Source organism: Amblyomma americanum, chromosome 4, assembly GCF_052857255.1.
Source record: "Amblyomma americanum isolate KBUSLIRL-KWMA chromosome 4, ASM5285725v1, whole genome shotgun sequence".
In the NCBI taxonomy this organism is placed as follows: domain Eukaryota; kingdom Metazoa; phylum Arthropoda; class Arachnida; order Ixodida; family Ixodidae; genus Amblyomma; species Amblyomma americanum.
In genome coordinates this window covers 135,474,602-135,489,413 of record NC_135500.1, presented here as the reverse complement: position 1 = coordinate 135,489,413, position 14,812 = coordinate 135,474,602, and the positions used below count along the sequence as shown (strand labels likewise).

Here is a 14,812-nt window from a genome sequence, read left to right as displayed (position 1 = left end):
CAACTGTGCTAGTGTCAGGCTACCAACAGCAATATATAGAGAACAGCTGTCTGGCTCTGAAAAATGCACCACTGACTAAGTGAATACGTATCCATCATAACCTTGCTCTGCACTTTTAAACCTTTGACTTCTCATCGTTCATGATATGGTCTATAGTTGGATACAACTCAAGAACGTAGCGGCTTTTCCCCGTCAAAGGACCCCCTTCCAGCCAGTGGCGTCGGCCGATTCTCATGACCCTGATAGCATGGCGATGCAGTGAGGAGCGCCACAGTGGAGAGAGGTGTCTACCCCCGACCAAAGAGGGAAGGGATTACCCCCTTTCATCTACCACTCCCTGCTTTCTCACGCTAGCAGGGTCATTAGAATCGGCCGACGCCATTGGCTGGACGCCATTGGACTATAGTATTTTGTAACTGAACAAGTGAAATGTGAGTTGAAAGTTCTGGCTTATTGGAACAGTCGCCCTTGACTGAGTTCGACATATAGTTGCAGAGACAAGTAATCGTTTTCATAAAATAGCCTACAATGCACTAGTAAAACTGCTCTTAATGAACAACAGTGAAAAGCACCTTTTGTACATGCAATGTGCCTAATCAAATAACATCTTTTCTTTGAACTCCTGAAAATACTATGAGCTTTACTTGTTATAAAGCCATTTAGTTCATTTTTCGAAATATTGGTACGCTTAAATTAACTATGTCAATGATAAAAAAAGATAGGCCTCAATAAAATCACATATGACTTGAGTTAGCAACGTGGAACAATAACTGTGTTGCATTATATAGGCTCCTTCCATCAATACTAAAAAGAGGACGATAAGCAGAATTAAATGTAATAACATGTGAGAAACCTCATGATTTTACTGCCTTCATAAAAAGGAAGCTTGGCAAAGCAGCTAATCCACCTTGTATGGCCGTTTCCAGCCATCATATACACCTCAATTGTGAACAGCTTGCCTCACACACAACAAAAGACATTTTCAACCTGGCATTAAGCACACATCTATGGTGACAGTAGTTGTCACCATTAAAGATGCTTGAAAGAAAAGGAACAGAAAATGAGTATCTCTTTGGAACGGCATTTTTCATGTTTGTATGGCTAGTGCAGGTGTAACTGTTCTCATCTGTCACTACTAAGGATACACACTGCTCATACATCCACCCATTCTTGCAAGCTCTTCACATTCAGAACAATTGGACCCAATAATTACTTCATCACACAGTAAATTCAAACATTGCATACCACCCAGATATGCTACCACACCTTAGGAAAACCTCGTGCCTGACAAACAGTCAGCTAATGTCAGCAGCGTAAAAACACTATCAACCACGAGAGCAAGAGGCCCACAGGGCGACATCCTGCGCTACGTTCCCAGGAATCACAGCAGCTCGCAAGTGTGCCCACCTCGACGGTGGCCAGAGTGAACTCCGTGCTGCTGTTTCCCTTGCTGCGCAGGCAGTCCATGAGGCGCCAGGTGCTGTCGCCAAAGCAGCCCACCATCTCCCCGTACAGCCAGCTCATGTTACGCATGCGCACAGGGTCCTGGTCCAGGGCCCACTCGGCCACAGGAGACCCGCCGGCAGCGATCACCCGCTGGAAGGCCACTGCACACACATTCATTGCCACCGAACTCAGTCAGCAGTGCCACCATGCTTACAAAGGCATACAGGCATGAAATTTCTAATAAAGGATAAGATTTATTTTCTCAGGACATAGGGATGCCTCCACAATCATCATCATCAGCCTAATTACACGCCCACTGCAGAACAATGGCCTCTTTCATATCTGTCTAATTAACCCAGTCCAGTTCCAGCTGCAGCCACCTTATCATAGCAAACCTTCCTGACATCAACCGCCTACTCAACTCCCTGCCACCTCATGCTATGTTGGCCTTCCCTTACCATTCACTCCGTTACTCAAAGGGACATGGCTATCGCCTCTTCGCATTACATGCCCCATCCATGTCCATGCCTTCCTGCAAATTTCAGTTGCAGGCATTGAGTGGAATGTAGGTTACTGTGGTTTTCGATATTTCCTCTAAAAAGGTTTGGCGTTTCCATCTGACAGAAACCTACATTGAAGAATATGCTGTCTAATCAGGACAAAAGTTGTGACATCTCCATATCTGTCTGTACAATCGGTGATGACATGGAATCTGAGAGGCTTGTGCTGATGAACTATCAGAAGTTTCTGAGCCCACGTGCTACAGCAGGTAGAATGTGACGTCACACAGAGCCGCACATTGGTACCAACAGAAACAAAAACTAGGTAAACATATGAAAGCTGCTTGTGATTAATTTAGTCATGCTGTACTCTTACTTTCTGCATTCATTTTCATGGTTATTACGCCTGTAGTTACTTTGCAATGCAAAAACACTGATATGCAAAAAAAATACCAGTAAAGAATGCAGCTCAAGAACCCTACCAATCTCCTAAGAATTTACATGACAGCGGTAAATCAGCAAAAGATTCTATTCAGCACTTAATACTGAAGGATCAAAATTGGCATGTGACAATTTTCTTGCAGGACTCTTGCAGCAACCCTTGTGACAATGACATCACCGCTAAAATGCTACCAAAAACATCACTGCATGTGCTATTTAAGACAACTGAAACCTTGCAATATATAATATACACAACAAACATGTTACAGCATTGATTGATGAGAACGGCTATATGAACCAGGAGCAATGTCTGAAATAACTGCTACAGGCAATAATGCTGTTAAGGCCTGCACGAACAGAGCTGCAAAACAAAGATGCCATGACTTTTTGGTGCACACGTGGCCTAAAACTTTACACAAACGATGCACAAATCTCCTCCAAAACCTCTGCACAGATAAATAAGAGAAACATGTTCCTTGCATAACTACTGTCATGTACACAGTTTCTGACACTACAAAAGAGACTTCACACTACTGGCTCATACAATGAACTTGTGATTATTTAATTTCCAGTCCAATTTTATCAATGAGACCACTGAAATATAATGCTAAACTTTTAAATGCTAACGAAAATTACATCACTCAGCCAAGAACAAGTCAAATCTAATCAGAGAACTTTGTAAGCTGGACTGGGCAGAAGAAACAGGACACTCACTGCTATCACTTCCTTTTTCCACCCTTTACTATGGCACATTTTCATGCAAAAACCATTTGGTAAGTCATAGATACAAATTCTTCCTGTTCGCTAACTGCATGTTTCCTTTTTGTACAAAAACTTGCCTTGGGGGCAATCATAGACAGTGCACAAAACAGCAACAGTGCTACTATGTATATCTTGCAATTCAGCCTTCATGTGCCACCAGCACCTGAGAACTTTCAGGGCTGATTAAATTAAGAGCCTCATTAGATCAAGACTGACTAGATTAGATTAGAGGAATGATTAGTGCCTGCTGCCAGCAGTCACTCACAGTTGCGCCTTTTCATCTGGTGGACCAAGTGGAGGCCAGCACTGGCTGCTCCAGCACCCGGGCCGAACAGGGTGATCTTCTCTGGATCACCAGAGAAGCCTGTGATGTAGTCTCGAACCCACTGGATAGCAGCTGCTTGATCCAGCAAACCGTAGTTGCCCGGCGAAGCATCGTCTCCAGTTGCAAGGAAGCCTGCACATGAATGCACCTGGCTGAATCTTCACCCTCTGCCCTTGACCACGTCTCATCACTTTGAACGAATGAGCGTAAACGAGTGAGGTATGCAGCCTACTCACTCACAATAACGTGGACCAAAATGTTGTTGCTCAAAGCATACAAGCAGCTCACAAAACTGCAACCGGAAAAGAACCTTTCCATACAGAGAAACAATAAAATCATAAGAGCATCACTGTGACACAGCTTGCTGCATGTACACACCTAGGCACGGATTTTTTTGCCCCCCTTGCCAAGGAGGCACACATCATGAAAACAGTTCTGATCTGGTAGCAAGTCTGTTTCTACAAGCACGAGGTAGTCCTGAGTAGCAAAAGCACTGAGCACAGCTAGCACGTTCAAAGCATGAGCAGTGAAAGTGGTCGCACAATTGTCTTAGCAGTAAGAGCCTTTATCAAGACAAGTATATGATGAGGTGGCGAGTTGTTATCATGAGCGAGGCTAGCATTATGATTTCATTCACTTCTTTGTGCTCCTTCATTGCAAGTTCAAGCAAAGCAACACCCTCACTATCACCGAGATAGGCCACTTGGAGCACCCGATGATAAGGATGGAGTAGGCCTGTTATACAGGCCCTGAACTACATTGAATGCCTTCATGCTGCTGCTTACAAGAAGGGAGGTAAAAGGAACCAATGTATGAGAACAAAAATTATAGTCAACCAACCAGATGTGTAAGCAGCCCTTCGAAAATAGTTGCTGGGAAAGTAGCTCATTATTCTGGGTTTTCACCTCTCCATGTAACTTTAAATCGGTAATTATCTTTGAAGACATGCCTGGCTGCTGAAATTGATGGCCACAGCTAAATATAAAAGGGAAGAGCTTTATAAACTGAAATTCGAGTGACCATAAGTGCCAAACATTTCATATTTGTTCTCAATGTAAACAAAGTGACAGATACATGATTTATGGTTCACATAACACTGAAATAAAAAAACAAGAAATGTATTTGCATTTTTCTCATTTGACCACTGCGCAATTGCCTTCACCATCCACAACACTGATTTTACTGCAAAGTTCCGCTGAAAAGTATGTTGACTGTCTATCACTCCATTTGCATGGGAAGCACCTGTCTCTAGTTCATTAGCTGACAGCTTAATAAACAAGGTGTTCAGCTAATAAAAGCCAGTCACTATTGTGAAGACAGCAAAAGTCCTTCATGTAACCTGAGAATAAGCACAACTCTACCTAGCCTCACCATAAAAGCAAGCCTCTTTTTAGCCATCACATTGGTTAAGTCCCCTTCCATGTCATGAAAATCACCAGGGCTCACCCAGAGCACCGAGGCGGTAGTTGAAGGTAACCACAATCACTTCTTGTGAGGCAGCCAGCATGTGACCAGGAAACAAATTGCCAGAACCATGGTCAAACTCGCCACCGTGGATGTGAATCATGACTGCAAAACGTCTATTATCGTCCACCTGAAAAAAAGATGGCATGTGTGATGAATAAACATGCTAGCATACCTAACATGCTTGAAGGAATGCGAGTACACCACCTTACAGCCTAACAGCTACCGAGTTCACTGAAGATGTCTCAAGCAAGCTGAATGAATAGAATTAATATCTAGTTCAAAGGATGTATACAAAAAGATTTCAACAAATTTGCATTCCAAAGTTTTTTGCACAAGAATTACTCTTGCCATCAATCAAGCTAAAGGATACATAAAGTGCTTTCACCAGATAGGGCCAATTGCTATGATATCAAATTTACTTGTGGCAACAAGTCTCAAGTAATTTGATGGCCACCTGGCACATTATATAGGTAGCATGCCGACAAAGCTGCAGACTGATGATTACAAGTCTCTCACTTCGCATGCTGTCAGTGCTTCCATAAACAGTATCAATGCAAGCCAGCAAATTCAAACAGGCTACATCACACCATTAACTGACCACTCCAACTCACTGTATAAATATTTGACTACCAAGCCTCATGCATAATACATGCCGCCCATTTGAAGTTAAATTCACGTGAACATATAGTATATGCTACCAGCACCAAAACTTTCCCTGAGAGAGAAGCCAGGAAAAACAATTTCCACACATCCTGTAAAAGCAGCCATATTTTTTTTTCCTGTCACTATGAAATCTGAAAAAAAAAAAAAAAAATTCTAATTCATGACCTAGAATTTCGACTAGTGCTAAAACTTCAATTTTACTCATCACTACAACAAATCAATGACTGCAAAAGAAAAGACATTCTCAAATATGATGCAGTAATAGGAAGCAGTCCAAGAGTCGGAGTTAAAGAGAAAAGCCAGAGCTAGAATCGATGCAGCGATACGACTCGCACCAGTCTTTTGCTCAAGCTTCAAACTCCAAATGCAGTAGTTACATGGAAAGTTTACTTACATTAGGCGTGTAAATGTTTAGGTAGAGGCAGTCCTCGCTTGTAGAAGGCACACCCATGTGCTGGCCCTTGTAATCTATGTGTTGGATGCACGAGTCCCTGAAGTTGAGCGCTTGCACATTTCCCAAAGGACCATGAGCTTGGGGTTCCTGATGGTGAAACACATCTTTTTTTTGTTGAAGCAATAGTAAGGTGAGTTCAGCAATTAGCTAGTATTGCATCATTCTAATCTTAACAGCACTCGGTCCTGTATTTTCCTCTCAAATCATTCTTGCTCACGTCTTGCACATCTTAAGCTTAGAACAATTTTTTTCTAATCCTACAGGATATGTGTCACATAAAATGAGGGGTGACAACAGGTGGAGCACATATCACTGGAGAGGTTTGTGTTGTTCACTGTTCACTTTTTCAGTCAGTCTTATTTCACTTATCAGTACAGATGCATGGTTTTATCACTTCCTGATCCACATATGGGTCCACTTACATATTTTATTTAATGTAACTGATATGTTCTTAAAAGAATGTGATCACACATGGTGTTCAAGACTGTTTGAGATTATGTATGAAACGTATCTGAAAAGTTCTGCGTTACGGCTAAATACAGTGTAGATGGCAGGAGTGATCTAACCGGCAGCTGCTGCCTCGGCACACCTTTGCTGTCAATGCTGAATTGCCGAGCTCCTTTAGTGAACACAGGCTCATCAAATAAAGAATGCGTTTTTCTATGTGCCTGCTTGCTAGGCTGCTGTCATCATCTCGTGATGGTCATATACAGATTCAGAATGTGTACAATGCAATGCAGTACACAAAAAAGAAGAGAAAAAATTTAGGGGCAATCAATGGGATTGATGGGAAGGAAACGCGATGGCATTTTTTATTTCACTCGTCAATCTATTCTAAACATATTCCAATTCTGATTTTATTCCAATTCCGACCACACAACTACAAAAAATGTGTCACAGTGACAGACCGCGGCAAGTCCTCATACAACTACCGGTGCAGTGGCGCAGTGGTCAAGCGATGCACCAATGCACCGGCAAGTGGCAGTTTCAAACACAGTCACCGATGGGGCTTGTGAGACTCAGGTTGCTCTTCCTGAGCAATGCGAGAGGGAATAGCTCCCACCAGCCTCACTTCTACACAGACAGTTCTTTGGAAGGTTGCCTATTTTGCACGTAGGCCTGTTGGTGTCAGAGTCATTTTCTTTGTCATTTTTGTTTTTGCTGAGTCATTATTAATCTGCGTCTTGCTACTCTCCCCTACAAGTGGAGAGGGGAGGATGGGGGCTGTTTGACAGCTGGAGAAACAAAAATCCCCCTTCACACAGACGCCGCTGCCGGACAGTTTTCGCCTTCATGGCCCACCTAATGCTATCAATTAAAAACCTTTAATTGTGACTAATACAAGCTATAATGATGAGCTGAATGCCAAAGTGGGAATCAAGAAAGGTTAGCTTTTTAGACTGAGCTACCTTGCAGTGAGCCTCACACAACCTGCAAACTGCAATAATTCTCTTGCCAGAAGCTTGCAGAATGTGCACATATCAACGATACTGCACTGCATGCAAACAAACATAAGCATATTTCTTCAGCCAACACAGCCTGCACTATATTTAAACAAACAAGAAAAACGTTCCCTGTTACATTTTTCCTTCTAAGAAGGCAAGAAAAAAAAAGACCTTAAAAACTCGAGTTCAATTTAAGAATGCCAATGCCTTCCTAGTAGTTCCAGTCATGGCATCTTACAGATGGGCAAAACGTATGCAATATGCAGCAGTGTCTTTTGAGGGGTCTGCACATTACAAAGAACTTCAATAAAGGAACTGCCTCAAAGAAATAAAACAACAAAGTTTGTGAGAGAAATGGAGAAAATGCCCTTAGCATAAAGCAAATGATGAGTACAAAGGGGCTTTCAAGACTGCTGGCTTCCAGGTCAGTGCAATATTTTTTTAATCTTCTAAAGCATTCGACCGTGTTCCTCACCAGAGGCACCTATGAAAACACATTTTGATATTCACCCTGATGTTCACACAAGGATAAAGGTCTTGTTCTCATTTAGAATTCAGGTCACCTCAGTAAAAAACTATTTCTGATGTTCATGTCACATCTGGTGTACGTCAAGATAGTATGCTAAGTCCCTTGCTCTTTCTAATCAACAGTAATGATCTACTTAGGTGCGCAACATCTTGAGTTCGATTATTTGCAAACAGCTGTATAAAGAACTGTAAGATTACTAATTAGGCTGACCAACTATTTCTTCACTCAGACCTGGACACAGTAAACTCAAGGTGTTTATCCTGGTTAATGATATTATTACACACCTCTGAAACAGAACTTATATCATTTACTCGAAACCAATCTCGCATTCCAACCACTTATATTAATAACAGCACTGTTGAACTTACGACTACATATAAGTACCTTGGGGTGCACTTTCACTCTGACCTAACATGGCATCACCATATTAATATTACCCTAGCGTCTGCTAACCGTGCACTCGGTTTTCTCAAATGCAACCCAAAGCATATGCCCATGCACATTAAAAAACTCGCCTACGCCACTCTAATCTGGCCTAACCCCGAATACGCCGTAGCCATCTGGGACCCTGAAAAAGTCTACCTCATCATTAACATTGAATCCTTGCAGAGCTGTGCTGTTCGATTCACCTTCTCAGAGTACTCATGCTTTAGTAGTGTCAAAGCTCTGAACAAATGTGCCCATTGAAAAATTTATCACATGATCATAAATGTGCTTGTTTAAAACATTTACATACTTAATCACCATCCATCATTTCAAGATAATTTTTTCAGCCACCGATGTCATCCTTCCACAACTTGATCATTCTTTTAATGTTAAAAGCGTAACCTGCCAATCATCTCTTTATGCCAACTCATTCACTCCCCGCAGTATGAATGAATGGAGCAGCCTGCTGCCAGAGATTGCCACACAAATGGAGAGAAAAAAATTTCGAAAGCTCCTCCCTTGCAACATAAATATGTAATGAAGTCGGTCAATGCTCTTTGACTTAGTTTCTGCATCTAGACTTGATCCTTTTTTTGTCTTTATATTCTATGGTAACTACCCATACCAAACATTGTCAGTTTAAAGTATTTCAAATACAGAATTACTTGCATAAGGCTTTCATTGAAAAATTAGATTCCACTATTTTGTTTGTCCAAATACAATTTTTTCCTATAATCCCATGCAATGGACCCTTCAAAATTTTGTACACATTTCTTGCCATGAATAGTAAGTTCATGGTGCAAGTAAATACAGTATTTAGTAATGACACTAAAGGTGGCATCTGTGTGAATAATCTGATTTTGACAGCCATATCATGCAGAAGAAGAAAGGTCAGGTAATCAGTATGAGGTGCAACAGTTACTGTGCCTCCCTTTTCTCACAAAACATTATTTTTTTCCAGGCTTGATTAGCATAAAAACAATAAATATATTGACTGAGTGATCTGTAATGAAGCTGCTAAACTGTGCAACAATTGCTGTGCCTTCCTTTTCTCAGAAAACATTTTTTAATTTTTTTCTAGGCTTGATTACCTAAAAACCATGACTGAGTGATCTTTAATGAAGCTGCTAAACTGTGCAAATCAAACCTGCTGATTTATTACATAAAAAAAAAACCTCCCATAGTATAGTAATCTGGAATTGTCCGGAAAACTGACTCAGGGTTGTTTCAACACTTGCAGTTTTCTCGCTCAACAAAGCACCTGTTTAGATGAAATTCCACATTTCACATACTTGAAAGACATCAACCTAGACTCACCTCACAGTGATGCTAGTGGCTGTCAACACAACATTTACCAAGACAAAAACGTTCAGAACCATTGATTAACACCTCTATTACCAGTAACAGCCAACCCATAAGATGAATACTGCTCAAATGCCAGCAGATAGTGAAAAAGACACATCATTCAAGTCAAATAGTTGAACAGGTGAGCTGCTCCAAGAGCTCAATTTCTACAGTGAAAATGTCGCTTTAGAGCGTGCTTTTGCAAACAGGAATTGTCATGTTCGCCTGTTTACTTGTAGAAATGATCCCAAGCTCAATAAAATCTTGCACACACAATGAACACACTTATCTTCATCACGCCGTGTGATCAGACACTGCAAACCTTGATGGAATGAACTTTATAAAGCAACCACAATGCATGCCTTGCAAACTATCTAAATATGCTTTCAGCAGTGAAATAAACAAAACTTGTGAAAGTCTTTTTAGACAGGTGGCAGCATAGGAGGTTACAGTGGAGGAGGCAACAGACTGGAGCTGTTGTGAAGGGTGAATACTGCATATTTAGTAAATATGATACTTTCCGCAGCTGTCCCTGGCCATGAAGAAGACAATATGCACAAGAACTAATAAGCCACACTTTATACCCATTGAAGGGATGCAAAAATATGGCCTATATCCATGCATGGTAAAGAGTCCATATCCATCATGGTTTAGTTTAATTGGTAACAAATGTCAGGTGCGTGCGAACATGTCGTTATGCAAACCCAACAGCCACTACATGCAGGGCAGCCCTCTGTTTTTAAGGACTGCCTTTTTAGTCTATAATTTCTATGCCTGAAATTAGACGATAACAGTTGTCACTCTGCAGCTTTGACATGGCACAGGACAGATGATAGACTGAAAGCACCAGTGCTCTGTTTTTCTCGCAGGATCAGATTGCTGTTGCAAGGGTTGCAAAAGCTTTCATTTTGCTGGTTTCAAAGTATGTGTCACCAGCTTTGTGTCGCCCTTGTGTAAAACCTGAGTGAGAAGTTCATATCAGAACAGGAAATGACGCATAAAGGAATGCTCCGGGAAACTTGGAAGATGGACTGGAAAGTCACGAAACTTCGTTGCCACCCATTATAAGAACAAAAGCGAGAGTCGCATCTTATCAAAGGTCGCGGTCGGTCATCGTTCTTTCTCATGCCTTTAGCAAGCCCATTACGCGTAAACTGCACGCCCGTTCTTTCTGCAATTCGATGCTCAAGAACGCGCATTACGCGCGCTCGCCAACACACGAAGAATGTGCCGTTTTGTTCAGTTAGGTATTTTCTCTTGTCTTTTTTATTTTCATTCCTTTTAATAATTCACATGGGACGCGGCACACCCCACGATGTCGACCACTTCCCAAAGACTGGTCCGATCGAATCCCGAACTGAAGCAACACACGCGATCGCATGGAACATGTGGGCACTGATAGAAGTGGCGCACACGCGCGGTAACGCGATCGCCTCGATGCAACCCCGGAAGCCGGACGAAGTCATCGTCACGACAAACGCCAAAGCCGTCCGCAAAACACGCTCGCAACGATGGACGATGGCAACGTACGAGATGTTTGTTCGATCGCCAGTGGCGCGCGCCGCGCGGACATCGTGCATTGACTCACCCTAAACCTGTTGTGTCCGAGCGGCGGCTGGGCGTAGGGGATACCCAGGTAGGCCACAGCGCTGGAAGGGTACTGCAGCCTATCGTTGGTGTGGTCGATGCCGCCCTGCGACACTGGCCGCTGGTCACTGCGTGTAAACTCGGGGAGATCGCAGAGGTAGATGATCCTCCCTGTAAACACACCGGCCGGAGTCTTGGCCGTTTTGTATATGGTCGGTGCCGTGGTCGGTCGAATGGAGCAGCGTCCATCGCTGTACTTATGAAATTGGTCCGTGCGCTCGTAAAATCCGGACAGCCCGATGTCCGCACGGTACAATGTGGGTCCCGGAGGGGCTCGGTTCCGCGGCAGGTAGTCGGGCGTCGCCGAATCAGGGTACCTTCCAGCTGGGTTGTTCCGCCACTGCTGCCCATGGCTCGCCGACCACGGCCCGACCACGGACAGCAGGAAAAGCGCTACGGACTGAGCGGCGGCACCACCACAGCTGCCGCGCCGCATCGTACGGTCTCAGTAGAGTGTGCCCAGCCGATTCATAACCGCGCGCCTGCTGCTAAGGTGGCATACCAATGCTGACACACAGGAAGGGCCGCCGCGCCCGCGACAACGTGAACCACGCCTTAGCGTACGCTAGAGTTTTTGAACTTTGAGCCAGCCCGTCGGCCCTCTTGGGACGGTAAACAACTTTTAGTTCACTACCTGCCCGACGAACGGCACAGTCGTCGACAGCGCTGAAGCAGAGGGCGGTCGGTGGCGACAGTGGCGCAGCCAGCGCGGCGGCGCCGAGGCGCGGCTGTGGTAGCTGTGGTGGCTGCGTCAGTATGCGCGGCAGGCCTCGTCGCCCGAGTAATGAACGTCGACGGCGGCATAATGGATGCGTTTTTGGACTTAGTACCACTCAGTGATGCGACTGCCAGCTCTCTCTACACTAGCCTGAAGGCAGTGTTCAGTGCTGCGGAAATTCCGTACGACAAAAATTTGATTGGTTTTGCGGCCGACGGAGCGAACGTGATGATGGGTGCACATCATTCCGTCGCGTCGCTGCTACAGGCAGAAATTCCAGGCCTCTTCATTATGAAGTGCGTTTGTCATTCGTTCCATCTGTGCGCCTCGTATGCATGTAAAACACTTCCGAGAGGAGTTGAGGATCTGGCACGCGATGTTTTCAACCACTTTTTGTCGCCGAAGCAGACATCTGCCTTCCAGGAATTCCAGAAGCTTACAGAGGTGAATCCACACAAGCTGTTGCACCCAAGCCAAACAAGGTGGCTGTCTCTACAAGTTGTTGTGACACGCTTACTTTTTCAAAAAAGCCGCCACTGACGACCGCCTGCTTGCTGCAGAAGCCATTCTGGAAAAACTGATTGACCCGTCAACGAAACTCTACCTCGAGTTCCTTGAGTATGGCCTGCCTTTTTTCACTAACCTAAATAAGGAAATGCAGTCGGAAGAAGCCAGAATCCACTTGCTCCATGAAAAAGTTTCGGCCAAGCTGAAATGCATACTTGAATGCTACATCAAGCGGGACTACTTGGAGGCCACAGCGTTGTCCGATGTGCGGTACAAAGACCCAGCCAAGTTCCTGCCATTGGAAGAAATTTACCTCGGAGCAAAGCCAACTGCCGCACTAGCCGGTAACACCCACGGCTTAAACGATAATCAGGTTCACAACTTTCGGCTGCGGTGTTTAGAGTTTTTATTGAGGCAGCTCCTCAGATCTACCTACGGTTCCCCCTAAAAAGTGAACAGATGAAAAACCTTCGAGTCATAGACCCGAAAGTTGTCCTGGGAAAGACAGTGCCATCAATCGCGTCGCTTGCGGTCTCCTCCTCTGATAGTGAATGAACTGGACAGGGAATGGCGACTTTTCCGCAACATGGAGCTGAGCGACTACGCTGACTTGACTGCGAGCCAATTCTGGCACAAAGTGTCTCAAATGAAAAAAGGAGACGGTTCACAATAGTACCCCCTGCTGTCAAGTTTTATGAAGAACCTTTTGTGCCTGCCACACTCCAGCGCCGCTGTCGAACGCGTGTTTTCGCAAGTCAACTTGCTGAAAACAAAGCAGCTAGAGAAACAGATTGTCAACAGAAGCGTTGTGCAGTTTGCTGCACGCAAAAAGAGCCTTGATGGACAGCTGCTGATATAAGTTCAAGATCGCTTCTTCTAATTTGAAGAGTATGAACAAAGATATATGTACGATGATAAAGACTTTAAGATTGTGTGCGCGTCTAATATTCCTTGTTTGTGTGCCATATTATAATAGTTCTAGAGAGTTAAGAAAGATATATCTTAAAGCGTCAGCATCGACACTGCACGAGCGTTTACGTGATTTCTGAATACAGTATCATTTGCATCGTGCATGTTTTTATGTTATTGAAGAAAGTGCTTCGATCTGTGCAGCTTTTTTTTTTTAAATAATGTTATGAAGACGAAGAAGAGTGCAGTGGCGCGGGACGGAGTGCTCGCGCTAGGCCCTGAGCCATGAAATATCTTCATTCTGTCATCATGTCGTGCTTTCCTTGGCTTGCCACCACGTAACATTTGGTGGAGGTGCTGGGTACTCATCGTCATCCTAGTCCCCGGAGCATCGCCGCCTTCTGCTCGCCTTCGTCGTCGGCCGAGGGGACCTGGGCTCCGCCGCCCGGCCCAACCCCAGCTCGAACTGATCAGAACCGACCAGCCTCTTTCCCCCACCCCGTCCCCAGCCCCGAACACAAGACACGACGACCAGGACCTGACGTACGATGACCCGACTACGACCCGAACCAAGACGGCACCCCCGCCCAGGCTGTGCGGCGATCCCTCAACCCTTGACCTTCGGCTGTGGGTGACCGACCGCTGGACCTGAAGCTCCGGGGGCAACCGTCCACCAGATCATCTCCTTCATCTTGGTGGCAAGCCTTTCATCTCTATCCTTCCTGATCATCCTCATCGTCACATCACCATTCGTAATTCAAGCAATCGATCGGGACGGTCGCTCTGAGGACCGGGGTCATGTTATGAAGACGAAGAGTGCAGTGGCGCTGGACGGAGTGCTCGCGCTAGGCCCTGAGCCATTAAATCATATCTTCATTCTGTCATCATGTCGTGCTTTCCTTGGCTTGCCACCACGTAACAATAAAATCATTCTCCACGTTTGCTTGACCGCTTCGTTTCAACGTGCTGCTCAATTCCAAAACAACATATGTATTCTCAGTTTTAAGGAACCATTTTCTGATTTTGTAGTTACCAACTCTACGTCTGAATCACTGCTGTATAACTAGCAAGACTACATTTTTGAGGATGTTAAGTTCTCGTGATGTCATAATTCTTAGTCGCTCCAACTACTGTTTGACGATCTTTGATTGAAACTTTGATAAATAAAGTACTGGGCGGTGAGGCACGCCATTTCACCGCTTCTGAGTGTTCTGTTTGAGGCGAGAAGG

The 14,812-nt window shown here is 44.4% G+C and overlaps 1 protein-coding gene across 3 annotated transcripts in view; it reads right to left on the bottom strand.

Moving 5' to 3' along the window:
* Window positions 1-12,085, bottom strand: part of LOC144128383 (cholinesterase-like) — a 28,275-nt gene extending 16,190 nt beyond the window's left edge. Inside the window, exons 1-5 of one of the 3 annotated variants that reach the window (XM_077661747.1) lie at window positions 11,391-12,085; window positions 5,999-6,145; window positions 4,921-5,068; window positions 3,415-3,606; window positions 1,408-1,607 (exon numbers count right to left, since the gene is read on the bottom strand). In XM_077661747.1, the coding sequence (XP_077517873.1) occupies window positions 1,408-1,607; window positions 3,415-3,606; window positions 4,921-5,068; window positions 5,999-6,145; window positions 11,391-11,885 (1,182 nt within the window). In that variant the 5' untranslated portion in view covers window positions 11,886-12,085. The remainder of the gene's footprint in view (window positions 1-1,407; window positions 1,608-3,414; window positions 3,607-4,920; window positions 5,069-5,998; window positions 6,146-11,390) is intronic. The other 2 variants (XM_077661748.1, XM_077661749.1) reach the window with 2 other exon arrangements.
* Between the last annotated feature and the right edge of the window lie 2,727 nt (window positions 12,086-14,812).